The following is a 22,633-nucleotide window of genomic DNA, read 5'->3' on the forward strand; positions in this document are numbered from 1 at the left end:
CCGTGGGGGACGGGGGCCACAGGCACCGCTGGGGAAAGTCTGACCTGCGGAGGACACACCGCAGAGCAGGTTAGGGCCCGCGACGCGGACGGACCTGCGCGCGTGGACGCTGGCGGCCGCGAGCGTGGGAACTGCCCCACACGTCCAGCCGCTTGTGAGCGGATACACGTGCGGCCGCACGCGGGAGCGGCCAGGCGCCCGCACGTGTGGCCCCGGGGACGGACCCGAGCCCACGACACGCAGGGAGGGAACCAGACAGAGGAGGCCACGCGGGGTGTGAGCGCTCGTCCAGACCAGGCTCCTCCATGGGAGGGAAGGGGGCTCGCGGGGGGCCGGGGTCTGGGGAGTGACAGCTGATGAGATGGGGTCTGTTCGGAGTGACGGAATGTTCTGGAATTAGACTGTGATGACGGTTACACAACTCTGTGAAGATTTTAAAAAACCATTGCATGGCACAGTTTAAAACAGCTCATTTTTTTTAAGCTTTTACTTATTTATTTGACAGAGAGACACAGCGGGAGAGGGAACACAAGCAGGGGGAGCGGGAGAGGGAGAAGCAGGCCTCCTGCTGAGCAGGGAGCCCGATGCAGGGCTCGATCCGGGGACCCAGGGGTCATGACCTGAGCCCAACGCTGATGCTTCACCGACTGAGCCACCCAGGTGTCCCTTAAGACAACTAATTTTTAATTTATTTTCATTTTTTTAGAGATTTTATTTATTTATGAGAGCGAGCGCGTGTGCGCAAACAGGGGGAGCGGCAGGTGGAGGGAGAGGGGGAAGCAGGACCCCCGCTGAGCCCCATGTGGAACTTGATCCCAGGACCCTGGGATCATGACCTGAGATGAAGGCAGAGGCTTAACCGACCTAGACACCCAGGTGCCCCCAAACAGCTCATTTTTTAAAATGGGTTTATTTCCAAGGTGAGACTGAGAGGTTTGAGAAGGGTGGTGGCCCCCCATGCCTCGGGGACACCAGAGTGTCTGGAGCGGTGGGGGGCTCTTCCAGGGTGATTTTCCCCTCCCACGGGCGGCTTGGGGAGTGGGAGTCAGGGTGGAATGCTGGGGTCGTGGGGGCTTCGGCCAGGTCCTCACCCAGCCTCACGGTGCAGTGTCCCTTTGCGCCCCTCAGGCCTCTGCCTCAGTCCAGTGCCCTCAAGTCTGCTTCCCCTCTCCCCTCCTGATCCCCCCGCCCACCCTTTCCTCTCCCATGGACCAGGCTGGCCAGAGCACAGTGTAGAAAGTTCCGTCCCTTCCCACCCGGGAGCCCTCCGGGTCCCGGCGCACCAATCCCCCAGGAGCTGCCGTGGCTGAGTTAGTACCGGCATGTTTCTGAGCAGCACGCCCTGTGCTCAACCCTTCTTTCCCGCTAAACTCTCCCGTGGGTCCCCAGTGTCCCAGACCCAAGTCCAGGCTCCCCAGCTGGGGGATGTCTCCCCACAGCCAGGCTTTGCCCATCGCCATCACCGGGGACCCGACGGGAAGAAGGACCTCCACCCCGACCCTTAGACCCCCCCATACCCTCTCCCACCCACCCCTGCGATGTCAGGAGGGGCCCCAGGACAACCCTTCCTGCTCCTGCCCCCAGGAAGCACCCAAGAGCGATCGCCTCATTTCCCCCTTCTCCTCCTGCCTTTGGAGGGCTGTTTGTGGACACCTTTCAACACCGGGATTCCGAACCACTGCCCTCGCTCTGCCCCTGGCTGGCAGAGGAAACCAACGCCCACCCGAGGTCTCCCGGAGGTGGGACAGCCAGTCCGATGCAGCCCTTGTCACGCCCATTTACAGGTGAGGAAACTGAGGCCCCGGAGAGGTGGATTTGAACCCTCTGGAGCTCAGTCTTCACCACACAGACCATCGTCTTCGAAAACCCAAGGAGCTGTCTCTTTCATACCAGAAGGGTCAAAGCCACAACAGGGATGGGGTCTAAATGGCTGAATAGAAATAAAGACCACAGGCGACAAACAGGAGGCGCTCAATTAATGCAGGCCCCACCCTCTGCTCCCACGAGGCGCTTAACTTCAGGATTAGTCAGGGTCTGCCCACTTCTCAGTGGCTCCGCAGAGACTCTACAGGGTCCAGTATACAGTGGGCGCTCACGAGCTTGTGAATAAATGAACTGAATAAAATCCTGCCGTTTGAGGCCTGGCGACCTCGGACAGTGATTTAAGTTCCCCGGGGCCTCAGGTGCCCCCTTCATAAGATGAAGGGTCAGCCAGTCCCTACCCCACACGGTGTGCGTGGGAAGGGGGAAGCGCCCGCCAGCCCCAAGCGCCGCCTCGGCGCGCACCCCGCATTCACCGCGAGACCCGGACCTGCCGCCCCGCATCCCGGGCGTCGTGCCGTGCGCCTCGGCCCGCTGGGAGCCTGGCGAGGCGCCTGCAGACCCGCAGAGCAAAGGGCAGACCCCGGGAGGGCGCGCGAGGCGGGGGTGGGGGCACGGTAGGGACCTGGACAAGCTCCCCGGGCCTCTCTTGTCTCCAGACTGCGCCGGCGCTCGGGGCCCTCGCCATGGAAACGCGCCCCGGCGAGCGGCGGGCCCCGGGGAGGGGTCAGAGACCCGGCGTGGGGCGGGCAGAGACAGGCGGGGACCCGGCGAGACCCACGGAGAGCCGGGGACCCGGGGACCCAGAGACCCCGCCCCGCACCCAGCGTCCAGGAGGCTCCCGAGGCCGACGCGAGGGGCCCGGCAGGGGAGGGGAGCGCCGACCCCGGCCCTAGTCCGCCCCCTACGGGGACCCGAGACCCCAGAGACCCCCGAGGTCCCCGGACGCAGGGAGCGGGGGCCCGGCGCGCGCCCGGGGAACCAGCCCAGCGACGGACGCGCGCGGCGCCCCCGACGCGCCGAGACAAAGAGCCCCCGCCCCTCGCGCCGCACGTAGGCCGTCGCGGGCGCGGGGTCTCGGGCCGGGCGCGGCCCCCTCCCCTCCCAGCCCTCGCGCGCGCCGCGCCCCTGCGCCCCCGCGGGGGAGGGGCCGCGCTTTGTGCTCGCCGCGCCGCAGCCCCCGCCCCGCGCGCCCGCCGGCTCCGCCCTCCGAGCGCCCGCGCGCCAGGTGAGGGGCCTGCGGGCGGAGGGCCGGGGCCGCACCCCTTTTCCGGCCGCCGGGACCCTCCGTTCCCTACCCCCGGGCCCCGCCCTGACGCGGGCCGCGGCCCCAGCCGGGGGTGGGGGGGTGGGGGAGGCTCCTAAATCCGGCCGGCCTCGCCCTCTACTGGGCCCCTGCCCACCCCCTGTCTGCGGTGCATGGGGGGAGGGGGCGCGGCAGCTGGACTGTTTGGCAGCGCCGCAGTGCGCGGCGTCGGGGAGGGGAGGACGCGGGGCCACCCCTTTCCCCCAGCCTCAGTTTCCCGGGGCGGTTCTTGCGCATTTGTGCCCGCCCCTCCCCCGCAGGCGCTGGGCACCGGGTCCCCCCCACCCAGGGCTCAGCCTGCGCCTCCCCTCCTCCAGCGCGCCTTTGTCCCCTCCAACCACGGCCTGTGGAGCCCGCGGCACCATGATCGCGACCAAGGAGAAGAATAAAAGCCCGAAGGACAGCATGACGCTTCTTCCTTGCTTCTACTTCGTGGAGGTGAGGGGGGCGGGGGGCGTCGTACCGGTGGGGGCGGGGCGGGGGCCCCGGTTCCACACGCCCTCGGGGGCCTCTGCCGCTCAGGGACAGGAGTGGGCACAGCCAGGGTGCCCGGGTGTGGGGGTCAGAGGAGTCGGGCTGTGCAGGCCGAGTAGGAGTTCGGGAGGCACAGCCGCGTGTTCCGGGCTAAGGAAACAGCAGGGGGAAATGCTGGGGAGTGGGACCTTCAGACTGCGGTCCGGGTTGGTCGCTCACCTGGGGGGGGGGCGGCTAGAGCAAGGCCCTGGGGCCACCCGGTGGCTGGGCTGCAGGGTCCTCCTCCAGCGGGTGGGCTGTGAGGCCTCAGGGTCTGAGTTCAGAGCCCTCCTCTGCTCGTGCGGGAGGTTGGTTGGCGTCCGGTAAGCCTTTGACGGAACAGGCCTGGCACACAGTGAGGGCTTTATGAGTGTTTAGAAAAATAGACTTTCCATGCAGTCAAGTGGCGCATACTCAGTGCTGATGACGGCACAGGGGAGGTTTGTCCATCCTGGGACACATCCTGTGGCCACATCTCCCCCCCCCATCTTCCCCCATCCACCGTGGATCGGGGAGAGGGGAAGCCCCCCCCCCCCGTGGAGGGGTCCTGGGCAACACCCCCTCCCCCACAGGGTCACAGAGTCAGGCCATTGGGTCCCTCCACAAGGAGCAGAAACTGGTTGTTTTTCAAATTTGGATTCAAATCCCCATCTTCTTGGATCCTCCTCGCCCCCCCACCCCCGTCCTCCTCGCCCCCAGTCCTCCTCACCCCCTGCTCTCACCTGCGTCCTTCCAGAGAGTTCCACGCCCACTCAAATCTATCAGATGTGCAGCCCTTCCCCCCCACCTTTTTATTTTTTTATTTTTTTTTTAAGATTTTATTTATTTATTTACTTCACACGGAGAGAGATCACAAGCAGGCAGAGAGGCAGGCAGAGAGAGGGAGAGGCAGGCTCCCCACTGAGCAGAGAGCCCGATGCGGGGCTCGATCCCAGGACCCTGGGATCAGGACCTGAGCTGAAGGCAGAGGCTTAACCCACTGAGCCACCCAGGCGCTCCCCCCCTTTTAGACCAGCTTCTGTTCCTGGCTGTTTCCCGGGGAGCCCTCTGCTCGCAGTCCCCCAGCTCAGGGTGGCTGCACATTCAGGGCTTGTCCCAGACGCTCCTGGGAGGAAAACCGTTTGGTCTGCCCCACGTGAGCTTATCTGCAGATCACATCTCTGGGGACAGGCCCCAGAGTGCCCCCCACCGTGGAGGCCAGGCCGTTTTATGGGGCACCTGTGCCCGTTACCACCAGGCATCAGCACTGCATGCTAGTGGCCCTCAGAGGCTGACCGGTCCGGTGCTCGCAAGGCCCCGTGTCTGCGCAAAATTTGCTTTTCTCCGATTGCGACTCTTTCCTGAGTGTGTTCACACACACACAAGTCCGTGGGCGGGGCATTGTGTTTTGTGGGCCTCATATGCTCCTTGGTCTCCAGGTCTCCACATGCAAGGAGAAGTGGGTGTACAGAGACCCTCTGGGGGTGGTGGGCTCCGGGGCAGGCCTTGCCAGCAGGTGTTGCCGGCGGGGAGGAGGCTGGGGCAGAGGCCCCGAGCGGGAGCCAGGCAGGTGTCACGGCCGCAGCCACACCGCCTGGGAGCTTGGAAAGCCATGTCCGCAGAGCCGGACAGACCCATGGACGCTCTTCCCAGGCCCCGCCGGAAACCCTCTCCACTGTCCACGGCGGCCCCGGCCCGGTGGTGCTCTTGGTCGCGGAGGAGAGAATAACTAAACGCTCCGTGTGTGCTGGGCACTGTGTAGGCGCCTTCTGTATACTTAATTCATCCAGTTCTGTCCTGAAGCCCTGGGAAGTGGTGACTGTCATTCCCGTTTTCAGCTGAGGAAGCTGAGGCAAGGGGGCAGTGGAACCAGGATTCAAGGCCCTTAGATGGCTGGGGCCGCTTCACTTAACTGCCCTGGGCCTCATTCCTGCACACAGCGAGCATTCAATAAGTGCTCCTTGGACAAGAGCTCAGCTCCTTAACAAAGCCAGCTTTGCTGTTTTCCCCTCTGGAGACCCCCAGTCAGGGCTGGACGGAGGGCCAGGACCCCCATGAAAGTGGCGTCGAAGGCAGGAGTGAACAGGGAGGTCTCTCTGGGCTACACCTGCCTCTACTTCGCCGTCCGTGAAACGGAGAGGGCCACTTCCTGAGGCAGCCAGGCCCCTCGTCCCCCCGGCGCCCGCGTGGCCCCTGTGGGTGCTCTGGTTGGAGACCCGGGGCCCAGAAGGGAGAGCCGGCATCCTTCAGGGGGTCCCGCTCAAATCTGAGCTCGGTAGCTGCGCGCGGCCGGGAGGAGTGAGGGACGGCTGAGGGACGGACGGGTGGACCGCACGGACAGATGGCTGCATGGGGAGGGATGGGCGGCTCGGTGAGCAAGGGTGGGGTGACCCTGGCTGCTGCCCCCCCCAGCTCCCCATAGTGGCGTCGTCCATCGTGTCCCTCTACTTCCTGGAGCTGACGGACCTCTTCAAGCCGGCCAAGGTGGGTTTCCAGTGCTACGACCGCGCGCTCTCCATGCCCTACGTGGGGACCAACGAGGAGCTCATCCCGCTGCTCATGCTCCTCAGCTTGGCCTTCGCCGCCCCTGCGGCCTCGGTGAGTGCCCGGCGCGGGGAGGCGGGGTTGGGGGCGCCCCGGGACCGAGCCGGCTGAACGCCCCACGCCTCGCTGTCGGGCAGATCATGGTCGGCGAGGGCCTGCTGTACTGCGCGCAGTCCCGGCTGTGGGGCCGCGGCGGGGGCCCGGGCGGGGCCGAGGGCAGCATCAGCGCGGGCGGCTGCAGCTTCAACTCCTTCCTGCGGCGCACCGTGCGCTTCGTGGGTGAGTCGCCCCCCCACCAGTCCGCAGCCCCGGCGCGCGCCCGGCTCCCCGCGCCGGCCCTGACCGCGCCGCCCCGCAGGCGTCCACGTGTTCGGCCTGTGCGCCACCGCCCTGGTGACCGACGTCATCCAGCTGGCCACGGGCTACCACGCGCCCTTCTTCCTGACCGTCTGCAAGCCCAACTACACGCTGCTGGGCACGTCGTGCGACGCCAACCCCTACATCACGCAGGACATCTGCGCCGGCCACGACGCCCACGCCATCCTGTCTGCGCGGTGAGCCGCCCGCGCCGGCCCTGCGGGGGGCGGAGGGGGGTCGAGCGCCCCGCCCCGCGCTCACCCGCCGCCTCTTCCAGGAAGACCTTCCCGTCGCAGCACGCCACGCTGTCCGCCTTCGCGGCCGTCTACGTGTCGGTGAGTCCCGGCCCGCCCCCGGCCGCCCCGCGCGGGGGCCGCGCTCTGACCCGCCCCGCCCCGCCCCCAGATGTACTTCAACTCGGTCATCTCGGACGCCACGAAGCTGCTGAAGCCCATCCTGGTGTTCGCCTTCGCCATCGCGGCGGGCGTCTGCGGCCTCACCCAGATCACGCAGTACCGCAGCCACCCGGTGGACGTCTACGCGGGCTTCCTCATCGGGGCTGGCATCGCCGCCTACCTGGTGAGGGGCGGGGGAGGCCGGCCGCACCTGGGGAGCGCCGCGCGGGGGGAGGTCCGAGCTGGCGGGGCGGTCCCCAGGGGATGGCGGGATTGGGGAGGTCTGTGAGCCGGGTGAGGCGGACCCCCAGCCAGGAGGGGGGAGGGGGTGGGGCTGGCCTTGCCCTGGGCGGACTCTGGTGGGTCTCCTCCCTTGGGATGCTGCAGTCAGAGTCTCAGGGGCCAGCCTTGCCGCGTGTTTCGAGTGTGAGTGGCCTGACCAGAGTCTGTCGCCCTGGGGAAAGGGGGACTCCGCCCTCTGAATCTGCACCGAGGGCCAGCCTTCTCCCCTCAGACCGCCTCGGCAGGTTTGTTGCCGGTGAGAAGTCTGGTCTTCAGCCCCCGCCTCACCCCCAGGCCTGCCACGCCGTGGGCAACTTTCAGGCCCCGACTACAGAGAAGCCGACGGCGCTGGCCCCGGCCAAGGACGCGCTGAGGGCACTGACCCAGCGGGGCCACGACTCCGTGTACCAGCAGAACAAGTCTGTGAGCACGGACGAGCTGGGCCCACCGGGGCGGCTGGAAGGCGGGCCCCGGCCGGTAGCCAGAGAGAAGACCTCCCTGGGCAGCCTGAAGCGGGCCAGTGTGGACGTGGACCTGCTGGCCCCACGCAGCCCCATGGGCAAGGAGAACATGGTCACTTTCAGCCACACGCTGCCCCGTGTCAGCACACCCTCGCTGGATGACCCTGCTCGCCGCCACATGACCATCCACGTGCCCCTTGACGCCTCCCGCTCCAAGCAGCTCATCAGCGAGTGGAAGCAGAAGTCGCTGGAGGGCCGAGGCCTGGGGCTGCCGGACGAGGCCAGCCCTGGCCACCTGCGGGCACCAACAGAGCCCATGGCGGAGGAGGAGGAGGAGGAGGAGGAGGAGGAGGAGGAAGAGGAGGAAGAGGAGGAGGAGGAGGAGGGCGAGGAAGGGGGTCGGGCCCCCCCCTCACTCTACCCCACCGTCCAGGCCCGGCCGGGGCTCGGGCCCCGGGTCATTCTGCCCCCGCGCGCCGGGCCCCAGCCGCTGGTGCACATCCCCGAGGAGGGGGCGCAGGCGGCCACCGGCCTGTCTCCAAAGAGCAGCGCGACCGTGCGGGCCAAGTGGCTCATGATGGCAGAGAAGAGTGGGGCCGCGGCGGCCGCAGCCTCCACACAGCCCCGCGTGGCCAACCCACCGCGGCTGCTACAGGTGATCGCCATGTCCAAGGCGCCGGGCGGGCCCGGCCCCAAGGTGGCGGAGACCGCCTCCTCCTCCAGCACCAGCTCCGACTCCTCGCAGTACCGCTCGCCGTCGGACCGCGACTCGGCCAGCATCGTCACCATCGACGCGCATGCGCCCCACCACCCCGTGGTCCACCTGTCCGCGGGGAACGGGCCCTGGGAATGGAAGACGGCGGGCGGCGCAGCCAAGGGCGTGGAGGGCGAGGGCGGCTACGAGCTGGGGGACCTGGCTCGCGGCTTCCGCGGGGGGCCCAAGCCGCCAGGGGTGTCCCCCGGCTCGTCCATCAGCGACGTGGACCAAGAGGAGCCACGGTTCGGGGCGGTGGCCACGGTGAACCTGGCCACTGGCGAGGGGCTGCCCCCGCTGGGCGTGGCCGACGGCGCGCTGGGCCCCGCCAGCCGCGAGTCCACGCTAAGGCGCAAGGCCGGCGGCCTGGTGCTGGGCGAGCGCGAGCCCGCGGGCGAGGCGGAGGCCGAGAGCTACTACCGCAAGATGCAGGCGGCCCGGAGGTTCAAGGACTGATGGCGATTTGGGATGGCGCATGGGGGTATAGGTGGAGGTCACAGGGCGGGGCTGAGGGGGGCGGGAGAGGGGGGCTTCACCGTCAGACAATAAAAAGTCAAAAGCAACCAGAGTCCTGGCTGAGTCACTGGTGTGAGGAACCCCCATGCACAAGGGAGGGGGTGCGGGGAGCCAGGTCCTGACCCGCAACCGGGGGTGGGGGCGGCCAGACCCTGGGCACCCTCGTTTCTGGCTCCCCTGCGCCCGCCCGGCCTCAGCAGCGACGGATGCAGCTGAATTCACACGGAAGAGAAACAGCAGCGAACACAGGCAGAATAAAGAGGAGATCGAGTGCGGGGTGCGGAGACATTTATTCCAAAGTCCAGCAGAGTGGCCAGCTGCCCTCTACAACGTGAACAGAAGAAAGAGCCTACAGAACAGATAGGAGTTGTAAAATTGCTTTAATTCGGTTCTCTCTGCATTACAAGCCGCTGGGGGGGGGCCGTGGGATGCGCCGCGCTCCCCGTCACAATACTGAGCCTGTAACTGTGGGTTACCAAAATATACAATATCTGTGTCACCTTTATAAAAAACCATGTTTGCTGCCCCTCGTTTTACAACAGGTATAAAAAAATTATAAATATTTACACCCTTGTTCCACCCCAACACGGAAACTCGAGGGTCCAGGCCCGAGGGAGGGGCTGGCCAGCATGGGGTCTGCTTGCAGGGGAGCCCCTTGGACCCATGAGTGCAGGACGATGGGCAGGAGACAGTTAAGACTCGGGGGCCGCTGTCCCTCTTCCTGGGGCCCCAGCGTTAGAGGCAGACAAAACAAACAAACAAAACTTTGGTCCAAAATCTGCAGGAGAGCGGAAACCCTGAAAGTTTAAGAGCGCGTGTCCCCCCTGGGGTGGGGGTGGGGGGACCGTTAGGTGTAAGGCATCTGGGGTGTCCTCGGGAAAGACCGGGGCTCCCCTGCACCGGCCTGCCCTGGAAACTGTATCCTGCCCCGCGACTTCAGCACAAGGAGTAAGGTCGAAAGCACAGTATGCAAGGTGAGAGCACAAGGACACGGAGAGTACACTCATACCACTTTTATCTTGCTATATAAAAAGTTACTTAAAACTATCTCTTTTGCATATAAATGAGATTAGAGTATTTGGTCAACTCGAAATATTGCTGGGCACAGACTCTGCAGCTGCGTTGAAGCGTAATACAGAGGTTCCAGGGGCAGAGCTCGGAGCTGGAGGCAGCCAGTGCCCGCGGGGCCTTGCCCCGGGTCCGGGTCCCTGGGGCTGGGGCGAATCACACACTTGATTGAACGGGCTGGGGCGCCGGCTGGACCCTGCGGCTCACAGCCTCCCGCTGCACCAGGCACATGATCCCACACGGGAGGGGGAGGCCCCCCCAGCCCCCCACCCCACGCCCACGGAGGGGCTCCGCCAGAGCAGTGGGTCGTAAGGCACAGGAAAGCCGAGTCGAGGTCTGGGAACGCCCACCCCCCAGAGGCTGCAGAAGGCACGGGCTGGGGGGGCTGGGGGGGGCTGGGCGCACTGTCCACTAGTCACCGAGAGCCTGAGGCCGGCACCCCATCTCCCCAGGGTAAGTAAGGTGAATCGGATTTAATTTTTTTAAAAACAGGTAAACTGATTTCTCTTTTAAAAAAATAAAATCTCTGGTCTTTTAAGGTCACTTCAGCTGCTTTTTAAAGTGGCTTTTCTCTGGAATGATGGAAGTTGTGGCCGGGCACCAGCAGGCTGGTCCACAGCAGCCCTAGATGGTGGACTTGGAGAAGGACACCCTCAGGTGGTGGTTCTCGCCCAGGTCGTGGTTGTGCAGGTCGATGAGCGCCTGGATGGCCTCCTCCACGGAGCCCATCTGGATCAGCGCCATTTTGCGGTCCTTCCTGGGGGCCGGGGAATGAGGGCAGTGAGGGCAGGCCTGGGGGAGCGGGGCCAAGGGCAGAACAGGGCTGGGGGGCAGGGGGCACTCACTGGAAGAACTTGAACCCCTTGACGATCCCGCCATTGCTGGAGAAGAGGATCTTCAGGTCGTCCTCAGACACCGAGGGCCTGCGGGGAGAAGGGGGCTGAACACGGCTGCTTCCCGGGAAGGGCCGGGAGGGGCGCCGAGAGCCTTAGAGGGGCCCAGGAAGGACGTTCAACAGGCGCACCCCAGCCCCTCCTGCGCCGGCGCCTCCCTCAGCAGCCGGGGAAGTTCTGAATACAACCGAGAGCCCCCCCCCCCCCAACCGCGCCCAGCACCTACGGGATGTTGGAGAGGTGCAGGGTGGCTGAAGGCGGGAAGATGTTCTGGAAGTTCTTGGAGCCAGGCTTCTTGAAGCGGTGCAGGGGGGAGTTGCCATAGTCCTTGGTGAGGCCCTGGTCCTCCTGGCCCTCGCGGGGCAGCTGCACATTCTGGTGCTTGGACAGCGTGATGCGCACCGGCTTTCCGTGCAGCTTGTGCCCGTTGAGGTGGCTCATGGCTGGGGGGGGGGCGGACACGTGTGACTGCAGGCGCCATGGACACCGCCCTGGGGTGTCCCCCCCCCCCGGCCCCGCCCCGGCCCGCGGGCCTTGCCGCCTCACCCAGCTGCGCCTGGCTCCCGTCGGCCATCTGCACCAGGGCGTTCTCCTTCTTATTGAACAAGATCTTCACCCGCTGCACGTCACCATACACGCCTTCGAGAGCACAGGGACAGGCACTGAGCCGCCTGCGGCCCAGAGCCGCCTCCCCCACCAGGCCCCCCCCCCACCGCCCCGCGCACCCCGCAGAGGGCCGGCTCTTCCCGAAGGTTGCTTATTCTGCCTTTGGGCCCTGCGTCTACCACAGGGAGCGTTACCAGGAGGACTACCTTCAGCAGAGAAGTCATAAAATCCAGGAAAGGTCAATGGCCAAGAACCATCACTTTAGCATGCTACCAACACGTTTTAACTCTTCGAAAAGCATGCAGGGCAATAAACCATGCGTCTACGGAGTCGGGTAAATACGCAAACCGAAGGCAAGCCACGTAACGAGGCCCAGGGCCCAACTGCAAACTCATAGTACGTCTCAGGGCGTCAAAAATAACCTCCATTAAATGAAAACAAGGTAATAAAAGTGTGAATGATAACATACCGAAAAGAATAAAGAGGCTTTGGGGTGTGACTCTCTTTAGAGGACAGCAGAGCAAGGCAGCGAGGGACAGGGAAAGGGAGAGGTCAGGGGGCGAGATGCCAATCGTCCACCACGAGGAGGCAGCCCCGCAGGCGTGCAGGTTGATGGATGATGAAGTTGTCAGGATGTTAATATTCAAGGGCAGGTTGGTTTCCGGAGAGCAGGGTTTGGGGGGAATTTTGGTTTTTTTTGTTTATTTATGTTTGGTTTGTTTCAAGCAACAACAGGAAGCAGGAGAACCGTGCGGTCAGTTGGCAAAGAAATTCCGGATCAGGGCAAGAAAACATTGGGAAAGGGGAAGGGGAGAAAAGAAAAAAAGTAGCAAAAAAACACAGGTCAGTAAATACATAAGAAATACGAGCGCTCCATCAGTCAAGATCTACACACATTACAAGTCACAGGTTCACCTCGCCGCGCAGCAGGAGGCCCTTCCCCGAGGCGGGCAGGAGACTGTGGGGCCGCTGCCTCCCGCGCGCCCGCTGGACGGGCCCCTGCGCCAGGCTCACACAAGCACAAGGCGGAGCGAGTCTGTTAGTGGAGGGCTTCGCCGGTGTCGGGCCCGGACGAGCCGCGGGCCGGCCACCCCAGGCCAGGAAGTCACAGGAGGGGCAGACAGATGACAGAACAGTCTGAAATGCTCATTAAGGCCGGTCCCGACTTCCCAGAGTTAAAGACCGCGAGCCCCCGCCAGCTCACCCGAGCTCGCTCTGAGCTGGACGCGGCCACGGGGACGGGCACAGCACGGCCATCCCCCGGCCCGTGGCGGCGGGGCGCTGCTGCTCCCACGGGCCGCTTCAGACCCGCCCAGTTCGGCTAGAGATTCTAAGGACCACTCTCGCGTATCAAAAACCATTTCGACTCTGCGTATTACGGAATTGGAAATGTCAACAAGGCGTAAAGAACGAGAGAACTCTGAGCACGGAGGAAGGAGGCAGCGAGCGGGCCAGCGCAGAGGGGCTGCACCGCGCCCCGCAGGGAGACCCCTGAAGGACCCTGGCTCCTGGGGCAGACAGGAGCCCAGCCTGCTGCCCTTCACACTAACTAAGACCCTGAGTGTGACTCCCCCGCTCGTGCTTCCGGGACCGACAGCCTGGAAGGAAGAGGCACGTACCTCGGGGTTGAGGTTGCTGACCAGCAGGACAGAATTCCCCGCCCCGGCCAGGCCTGGGATGGCAATCCGGCCCGCTGCCGCCGCCGCCGCCGCCGCCGATGGGATGGCCAGGGGGGCCAGCGCCCCGTGCACGTTAGGGACAGACAGGCCTGGGGAGGGAAGGGCGGTCGGGAGGTGAGCAACGGCGCCCAAGGTTCACTGCCAAGAGGCGAGCACGGGTCCTGCCTGTCCTCATGCAAAGGAGTCACGCAGGAGGTGCCCGCGGCCACTCGGCCCAGTGCCCACTGGGCAGCCCTGCCGGCTTCTCCTTCCTCTCTTCACGGCACAGCTTGCACCGGGTCTGGACCCGCCTACATGCGCCCAACAGTACAACAGCTCCGCTCCTCGGATGCAGAATCGAGCCCCGGGCGGGCCGCCGCCGTGCGTGCATGCAGGCGCCCGTCCCCATGCAGACGACGAGCCGGTAGGCCCCGCGGGCCCGAGCCTGTCTTGAGTGCAGGCCGGCCCCCGGGAGAGACGCTCACGTGCGCCCACGCGGCTCTGCTTACCGGACCACTTAAACGCATCTACGAGGGACACAGCCCTCCAACCACCGTGCGTGCTCGTCCTCGCCCAGAGGTGCTTTAAGGGAACCAGACCAGATACTGTGGGGTTAGCAGGTTCTCTGCATGGCCCTGCCCTATGACTGCCCTATCCAGGCTCCTCGGGGAACCCAGAGGCCCGCACCCAGGAAGGCGGGCTCCCCCCGAGACTGCGCCCACGTCCGCTGCCCGTGGAAACAGAACTACTGAAAGGTGTGTGGGCATGCACAAGCGACGGTGGGGACCAAGGTCAAGTGTTTGAGTACCTGCGGCTTGAGGAATTGCAAAGGTGGGAGGGAAACCAGCTCCTGCATACGGAGAGGCTGACATTATACCAGGTGCACCTAGGAACAAACGAGACACTAATCATCGCACCCACCACCTCGGCCGCAAGCGAGGGCTGCGTGTGTCCGCGACCCACACCCAGCAGGTGGCCTGGGCCGGGAGCCATGTGGCCCTGCAAGGAGCAACGCGCACCAACCTCCCTGGGCAGAGCCAGCGTCACGGGGCGCCTGGGGCAGAGACTGAGCTATGCGTCCTCGCCTCCCACAGCACACGGTGGGTCTTGGGCACCCAGCCGGGCATCTTACCAAAGGCGGCGGCCATGGTCTGGTCCAGCGAGGGCTGGCTGTCACCGGAAGGCAGGTCAGGGCGCGTGTAGTCCCGGCTCTTGTCATTGTTGTACTTAACGTTGAGGCTGGTGAGCTTGGAGAAGTCGATTCGGAGCGTGCAGCAGGCGTTGTAGATATTCTGTCCGTCCAGCGACTGCAGGGAGAGGCCCGTGAGCAGCCCTGGCTGTGTGCTGGCCGGGCGGGGATCCCAGGGCCCCACTCACCAGCTTGGCGTGTTGGGCGCTCACAGGGTCGGCGTACTGCAGCAGGGCCTGGAACTGGTTATTCTTGGTAAAAGTGATGATTTTCAGAACCGTACCAAACTTGGAGAAGATCTGGGAGAGGAGGAGTGCGGTCAGCCTCTGCCCAGGGACCCCTGCAGTCCGGACCAGGACCCGAGCAGCCGCAAGCCCCCGGCCATCTCACCTGGTGGAGCACATCCAAAGTCACCGGGTAGAAAAGGTTCTCCACGATGATCCGCAGCACCGGGCTCTGGCCGGCCATGGCCATCCCAGCGTCCACCGCGGCAGCCGAGGCGGCCAGGGCCAGGTTTCCTGACTGCACGGAGTTCACCGCCTGCAGTGCGGCCTGGGCCCTCTGTGGGGGCAGAGGAGCAGTTCCCGCCCTGAGTCCCACGTCCCCAGCTCCCGTGCTCACCCGCCCCGTCCCGGTCCCCTGCCCGGGGACGCACTGCCTGATTGGGCGAGCTGTCTGTCTTGAGCTCCTTGTGGTTGGAGAACTGGATGTAGATGGGCTGGCCGCGCAGCACGGGGGTCACGGACGTGTAGTAGTTCACCATGGTGTTGGCAGCCTCCTCCGTGTTCATCTCGATGAAGGCCTGGCAGGGCAAGGGCATGAGCCGGGCCCAGCCCCCCGGGACCCTCCTGGGAATGCGGGCTCACACGGCTCAAGTAGGTACCTGATTCTTTCCCTTCAGCATCAGGAGATTGGTGACCTTCCCAAAGGGGAGCCCCAAGGAGATGACCTCGCCCTCCGTCACGTCGCCCGGGAGCTTCCGGATGTGAATCACTCTGGAGGGCACGCCCGCACTTCTGTTGTCCCCCTTAAACTTCTTGCTATCGTTCCCATTTGCTGCAGAGAGGAGCGGTTTGTAGGGCACAGAGCACCACGCGAGTCCGATAAAGCCAGCTTCCCTCCTGACTGCCAGGCCACAGTAAGGACAGGGCAGCCCCCACGCCTGGTACCCACCCCGCCTGTCTGACCGTCCACCGGGGAGTCAGGTGAGAATGAAACGGGCTCCAGGGCGTAACGGCCAGGACCAATTCACCCGAGTGTCCTCCAAGGCAGCAGAGCACACGCGGACGGATGGGAGGATCCCCCCACCCCCACCCAAGCCAGGAACCGGGAACTGCGCTGGGGTTACCTGCAGAAGCCGAGTTACTGCTCATGATAAAGGGTCCGTTAGTGACGCAGGCAGAGAAAAGCTCGTCGGATCCCCGCTGGAAATAGAGAGGGGGTGTGTGGAGCAGAGCAAACACCAGAGGACCTCCCCAAGACCCCCTGTGCCCACCTCTCTGCTCCAACCCGGCTTTAAGATGACACCCGAAGCTGTGACCACTCCTCCCCAGCCACGGTCTCATGGTCCTAACCCCACGACACTGCTCCTCTTCCAAGGGCGCGGTGGGGAACCACCACCCCCAGGGGCTTTGCCCTATGTCACTGCCATCCCACATTCTGCAGACCCCGTGTGTGTGCGGACAGGGCTGCACGGGGACGAGCCCAACCCCACTATCCTGGAGAGCTCAGCTGTAGCCCTGCCCGTGTCAAGACTGGGGGACCATCTTCGACAACCACAGGGCCGCTGGCAGGCCCGGGGAACAAAGCCCCCTTGTGTCGCGGCAGCCACTCGGCTCAGCCACAGGAGCCGCCCTATTTTCCAGGCGTCTGAGGGAACCTGAGCCCTCACGGCTTTTAGTCAGACAAAAACACTACCTCTCGACGCAGCGGGCGGGCGGTGCCATCCAGTGAGGGATGGGGGCTCCTGGGGGAGCCCGTGAGGGTCTGAGGAACCCTAAAAGCCCATTCGCGTACGACACCTGGGACATGTGGCCTCCGCTGTCTCTCCACAAACGTGTGCACCCGCCGGTCTCAACGCGGCGCACGTCAGATGGACCCGGGGCCTAGCAAGCCTGCAGCCGTCCCTCCCACGGAGGCCCGAGGACAGAACCACTCTCGACAACGGCCACACGGGACGTGGACCTGGCTCCCGCCTAACACCTCTGCCCTCTGCAGGCCGGACCCCAGGACCAAGATCTGTGTCCTGCGCTCCACGACCAGGAACCAGGGGTAACTCCTCAAGGAACGTCTGGATGCAAAACCGGGGACCAGAAGAGTCGAGGCCCAGCGCCGCGGCAGGGGCAGGGAAGACCAGCCGACCCGGGCCGCCGGCAGCCTCACGCCTTCTCCCCCAAACCGCCTTTCCCAACTGCCCACTTGGCCTCGCACAACCGTCTAGGGATGCTCAGGGGCCTTCCCCGAAGCTGGTGCTGCGGCGCCCGACAACCCCTCAGAACCCCCACGCCCAGCAGCGCGTGAGTGCAGCACAGGGGACGCCGAGACGCTTACAGACCGCCCTCTGGGCTTATAAGGACCAGGAATGGCTGACCCGCGTGGCTCAGAGAGCTCCAGCAGGCTTGCCCCCAAACCCAGGCGCCAGGATAGGCCGGCACCTGCAGAGGGACTCCCAGCCCCCAACTCTGGAGGCCACAGGCCCCGGGCTGCCACTCAGAGGCCAACGGCCCACAGATCGGCACCACAGCTCAGAAAGAGGAGTGACAGCAAGACTTGGACCTGCGCGAAGTCTGACGTGATGGGGCACGTTAAAAACCACCACCCAGCTGCGGCTGGCCTTCAAGGCTCCCGAGTCCGGCGACCCCACGCCCAGGACCCAGAGCATTTAGGACACTCACCAAGGGGAGGCACGTCCAGATCCCACTAACCTGAGCCACAGCAAAGCCGGTTCTGTCTCTGGCCTCAGAGACCCTGACCTGCCCCCACAGGCTCACACAGGACCCCCCAGGTCTACAGCCTCAGAAAGGGCTTCTGGGCGCCTGCCTCTGACCAGGAGCGGGTGGGCCTGTGACTTCCAGGGGGAGCAGCATTCCCGGCCACCCTGTCCCCCTGCAACCATGTCCCGAGGACCAAGTGCCCACTTGTCAGCTCCCGCTCCCATCCCCCACCCCCAGGACACAGCTCCAGCGTCCTGAGCAGCACCTTATGGCACTGGGACACCGAGGGGCTCAAGGGGCGACTGCCCGCAGGGACAGACCCCATGCGCAGCTGGGCTAGGCCAGGCCCTCTTCCTAGCCAGCACTGGGGAGGCCCCACTGGCACGTACCCCAGAACCCATCTACGATCAACAGGATGAGACCCTCAAACGTGTACTCGCTACTGAGCTCAGGGCCGCTCTGCCGTGACAGCAGCGGGTAACCACCTCTCCCACCGAGCTAAAAACCTCGACAGCAGCCCCTTCCCGCACAGCTGGCCACATTCTCCCTGCAGGCTGGGCACAGGTTTGAGGGGTAGTGCCCGGGCAGCGTGCTTCAGCCCCCGCCCCAAGCAGAACACCCCCAGGGTTTCTGTCCGTTCAGCTCTGATTCTGGAAGCAGAGGTCCCCTGGGAACAGGATTGCCAAAGGGGGGCCACTCCAAGGACAGCCGCTGAAGAGCTGCTCCAGCTGGAGAGCGGCTCCCACAGAAAGGGGGAGGATGACTCGCAACCCAGACATTTTCTGCCATTGTTACAAATGCTCCAGATGAAAGTCCCTCTCCCCCTCCTGCAGCCAAACAAACAGGTTTTATCTGCAGGAAGATCAGGACAGGCAGCGTGTGAAGACAAAAACCCACTTGGGAAAGTGAAACCCAGCCCAGGCATCATGGCCGACTGACCAGAAACCATCTGGCTGCCGGCTCAGGTCACCTGAGCCCCCAGCAGGGAGCTCAGGAACCTCAACCGTGAAGGGGGGACACCCCCCGCGCCCAGCCACCGCCAGGACAGAGCTGGTAACCGGCGAACCAGCAGTGCTCGCCATCAGCCCCAGGATTCCTGGAGGTCACACACCTGGGCGCACACAGGCCTGGTCCTCCACTGGGGGCAGAATCACCTCGGCCCCACATCCTGTGCGGAGAGCGCGTCCCCGCCAAGTGTGCCTTTCTCACTTGTCCCACTCGGAAGTAACACAACTCCTGCGCAGAGACCGCAGGGCTCTCCTTCCCCTCACTTCAAAAAGGCTACGGAATCCTTCACAGCAGAAGCCATCTGATCCGTACCACCGCCAGAAGCAGCCCCGACTGTCCTCCAGCCCCACCACCCACCCCACAAACCGCCCGGGACATAACCAGACTTTGACGCAGTCCACGTCAAACCAGGGGCGCGCAAAGCCTCCGTGGGCAGGTGTCCCCTCAGCCCCACTGTGCAGCCGCTTCAGCCTGAGTGGGTACAAGCAGGTCTCTTGCCAGCGGAGAGGCCCGGAGAGGCCCTCGAGCCCACAAAGCCGGGAAGGCCCGGCCCGGGATGGGTGTGACGCCCCTGGGCGGGGCCACACGGGGGGGGGGCCCCCCCCTGGCACTGGAAGCGAGCAGAGGGGCCCACGCGGGTCAGGGCAAACTCAGGCTGAGCGAGCGTGAGGAGGAACCGGAGCCAGAAGCGCCTACCTTTGTACCAACTGCTATATCTGGGACAATGCTGTAGAGAGAAAGAAAGGACAACAGTTAGCCAGGTGTGCTGCCATCTCGGCAGGCGGGAGAGGCCATCCCTGTCCCAGCTGCTGCCACCGGGATGTTGGGAGGCCCCCCCCACGGCCACCAGTGTGGCCTCTGGCTGCACAACATCCCCCTCCGAGGCCCTCTGCTAAGGAGACAGCAGAAGGCAGGGAAGTGAGCGTCGTTCTGTGTAACCTCAACTTGAAAAGGAGCCACCATTGTCTTCCAGCTCCCCTCCCTCCCAGCAGGACCCCAGGCCCCGCCTCCAGACCTGCCCCAAACAAAGACACCCCCTGCAAAAACCCCAGGAGGGACCCTTGACGGGGAGGTTCAAGTACTGTGGTCTGTTTCACGGAAAACGGAAGCACTTCAGGAACGTTTTCAAACGGGGAAGGAGACCAGTGAAAGAGAGGCTCACAGGCCCTGGGGTCAGACCTCTGGATCTGGGGGGCAGGGACTCAACACTCAAAAGATGGAAAGCTGGGGGGGGGGTTTAGCTCCGCAGAAGCGGTCACATAAAATTAACACCACTTACTCATCAACCTGGCTCCGCGTGCCTGGACTTTCTCCCCGCCTCAAGCGGGCTGCACAGAAGGCGGGAAGAAAACATGGCTACCGGAGGGAGGGTTCCCACAGCCCTGCCCACCTCCGCTCTCAGTACCATCCAAAGGCACTGCTGTGGCACCTACAAACGGACCAGGTCTTCGCCAACTCACGGGCATCATTCCAGGAAAGGGTTTACCCAACCGTGTGCCAAGGCCTGGAGGTCCCTGGACAAACCCACCCGTGTCGTCATGATGGCCCCCAGCCTGGCCAGGGAAAGGCTGTCGCAGACTGAGACCTGGCAGGGGCCCTGGGGCAACCACCTGCGCCCCCCTCAAAACCAGCTTCCTGCACTATTTCCCTCTTTGGTTCGGAGACCTCCTGGTTCCTTCCCTCCTGCCCTCGGGAAACCAAATTTCCAGGACCCAAAACACTGCTGCGGTCATGAGGTCCACACCCCTCACCTGCCCTTCCTCTCCCGTTCAGGGTCCTTCACAGCAGGGCCTTTACCCCTCCCCATCAGAACACAACACACCACACCACCACCCCCGCACTGATTATCAACTGACTTTTTAAAAAAGCCCTCCTGAGCCAAAAAAAAAAAAAAAAAAAAAGCTTCGCAGAAAACCCCAAAGAATGAAAAGCACGCAGCTTCGCGCGCTGACCCGGAGCGGCTCCGGCTTCCCACTCCCTGGCAGGGCCTCGCGCGCAGGAGGGGTCTCCCAAGAGACGGCCTCTCTGCGGGGGTCGGGGAGCCCTCCCCGGGCAAGGCCACGGCACGGCCGAGACCCTGCAGCCAGCGCTCGCCGGCTCGGGAGGCGGCTGGAGGCCGGCGCCCCGCGCCCCGCGAGCAGACCGCGCTCCTCCTGCGGCAGCGCTCCTGCTCGAGGCCCGGATGCGAGTCTGCCCGAAACCGATCATTTCAAACCCGAGGCTCCGGCACACGTGACCCTGCAGGCGTCGAGCGCCCCGCCCGGGGGTCAGCCGAGGGACGGAAGGAGGGCGCGCTCGGGATCCGGAGAGGCGAGGCGAGGCCACGCCGCCCGCGGGACCCTCGGGCTCCGGAAGCGCGGCCCCCGCCCAGCCCCACGGGAAACGACGAAGCGCCCGCTCAACGCCAGCGCCCACCCCTTCCCCCCGGACCAGCAGCCCAGCGCCCCAACACCCCAACACAAAAGTGCCCTCCGACACAGGCACGTCGGCCCCGTGTCCCAGGACCTGCGACGAGCCAGCGCCACCACGGCCCCGGCCCGAGCGGCTGCTCCGCCGCCGGGGGCTCCGCCCGCGGGGAACGGCCGGCCCCGAGCGCCCCCCGCGGGCGGGAACAAAGGGGGGGCAGGGGGGCCGGGCGCGCGGCCATCCTTTGTGGGTAGACGGGGAGGGGCCCGGCGGCCGGCGGGGGCGGAGGAGGGCCCGCGCCCTTCCGGGCAGGAGGGCGGCGTCTCCCGGCCGCGCCCGGGCCCCCGGCGGGCGGGGGAGGCCCAGGGCAGAGTCCGCGCGGCGGGAAAGACCGCGCACGCGCAGAGCCCAACGGCGGGGGGGGGGGACGACGCGGAGAGCTGCGCACGCAAGCGCGGAGGCTCGACGGGGAGCGGGAAGGGCCACACCGGGCGCGCGAAGGGGGTACGGGGAGCAGGAAGGCCCACACGGGGCGCGCGAAGGCTGGCGCGTGCGCGCGGGGCACGGACGGGAAGCGGGAAGGGCCGCGCGGCCGCCGCGTGCCTTCGGGCCCAGGTCCGCGGGGGCCGGAAACCAGCAGGACTCGGGCCCGGCCCACCCCCTCCCAGCCCAGGGGGCGCTGCCCGCCTGGCAGCCCCTGGCAGCCTCCCCTGCGGCCGCGCCCCAGGCCCAGGGAGAGGAGGGACCCCGGGGGCGCCCGCGAACCCGGGCGGAGGCGGAGCGACGCGCGGCCCGCGGTCCCGAAGATGCCCGGGCGGCGGCGAGGGGAGGAATGGAGCGCGAGGCGGCCGTCGGGGAGCGCGGAGAGACAATACTTACCCGTCCATTGCACACGGAGGAGACCCGCAGGGGACGGAGTGGAGGCGCCGGAATAGCAGGAACCGACCCAACGGCTCCGAGTTATAGACTCACAAAATGGCGGAGACGCCCGAACACGTCCCCCGCGCGCTCTGCCCATTGGCTCCCGCCACGGGGAGGGGGCGGGGCGGGCGCCGCGGGTCCCTGCCATCGCCTCCCAATGGCTCGGAGGCTGCCGGGGGGGGTGGAGCCAAGAGGAATGGCAGGCGGCCATTGGGGAAGGCGACCGTCCGTCAGGGCTCGAAGCGGAAACGGCCCGTGGAGACGGGGGAGGGGAGAGAAGGCGGGATCATATCACGGAGGCTGAGCCAGTGAGCGAGCTGCTCTCCCGCATGGGGCTTTGCGAGAGAAGCCATCTTGAGAGTGGGTACGTGGCGAGTCAGGCGGCGGGAAGCGCGCTTTCCACAGGGCTGCCGCCATCTTGCAAATGGGCAGGGGCCGTCCACGGGCATGAGGGTGGGGGTCGCCATCTTGGAGTCGGGCAGGGAACCTGTGAGGCTCCATCTTGCTTTAGGGCACGTGGCTGAAAAGGCTGTTTCGCACCGAGCCCTCCCTCCTAGGTTGGCACGCGGGGAAGGGGAGGCCGCTTAGCCCGTCTCGGACTAGCCAGGGCTCCGTCTGCGCGGCTGGTCTCCGATAGCGAGAGCGTGATGTGGTGCGGAATGGCCCCCGACGGTCCTCCCGCAGCCCTCTGCCCTGGCTGCCGGGACGGGGGAGCTGAGGTCCGCGGGGCCCCGCGGCCGGCCGCCCTGCCCACGTTGGGGGGCTGCGCCCCGGGCGCGCAGAGCAGCGTCCCGCCGTCCCGGGCTATGCAGGGCGGGCTGCGTCTCCACCTCGGCAGCCAGGGAACGTCCTGAACGTGTTCCCGAGAGCGCTGGCGGCAGGGAGGGTCGTGCAGGGCGCTAGGGCGGTCCGCGCGGGGGGCAGCGAGTGGACGCCGGGCGCGGAGGCCACCGCCCTGATGCCCGTCGCTGTGCGTCCGTGCGGAGGAGGGGGTTTCCAGTCTGGGCCTGACCGGAGAGCGGG

At 65.5% G+C, this 22,633-nt stretch overlaps 2 protein-coding genes across 4 annotated transcripts; one reads left to right on the forward strand and one right to left on the reverse strand.

The window, feature by feature from the left end:
- Positions 1 to 3,490: 3,490 nt before the first annotated feature.
- Positions 3,491 to 8,868, forward strand: PLPPR3 (phospholipid phosphatase related 3; the record flags this gene model as incomplete). 3 transcript variants are annotated; one of them, XM_080817674.1, is made up of 7 exons in its annotated part: positions 3,491 to 3,565; positions 6,032 to 6,217; positions 6,301 to 6,442; positions 6,522 to 6,717; positions 6,798 to 6,855; positions 6,926 to 7,099; positions 7,492 to 8,868. In XM_080817674.1, 7 exons carry the CDS (start codon positions 3,491 to 3,493, stop codon positions 8,866 to 8,868), a joined length of 2,208 nt encoding a protein of 735 aa, XP_080673800.1. The 3 variants fall into 3 exon arrangements, with proteins under 3 accessions (XP_080673800.1, XP_080673801.1, XP_080673802.1); XM_080817675.1 differs by having other exon boundaries at positions 7,025 to 7,099; XM_080817676.1 differs by lacking the exon at positions 6,032 to 6,217.
- A 423-nt stretch (positions 8,869 to 9,291) lies between these two features.
- PTBP1 (polypyrimidine tract binding protein 1) lies at positions 9,292 to 21,641 on the reverse strand. The gene is made up of 15 exons (XM_080809644.1): positions 21,569 to 21,641; positions 18,980 to 19,010; positions 15,691 to 15,766; positions 15,226 to 15,398; positions 14,998 to 15,144; positions 14,733 to 14,903; positions 14,531 to 14,641; positions 14,286 to 14,460; positions 13,962 to 14,039; positions 13,115 to 13,263; positions 11,965 to 11,998; positions 11,436 to 11,528; positions 11,116 to 11,332; positions 10,842 to 10,919; positions 9,292 to 10,753 (listed from the first exon to the last, which is right to left on the reverse strand). The coding sequence occupies exons 1-15, from the start codon at positions 21,574 to 21,576 to the stop codon at positions 10,621 to 10,623; spliced, it is 1,674 nt and encodes a 557-aa protein (XP_080665770.1). The 5' UTR covers positions 21,577 to 21,641; the 3' UTR covers positions 9,292 to 10,620.
- Between the last annotated feature and the right edge of the window lie 992 nt (positions 21,642 to 22,633).

This window comes from Martes martes, assembly GCF_963455335.1.
Source record: "Martes martes genome assembly, chromosome: 1".
In the NCBI taxonomy this organism is placed as follows: Eukaryota; Metazoa; Chordata; class Mammalia; order Carnivora; family Mustelidae; genus Martes; species Martes martes.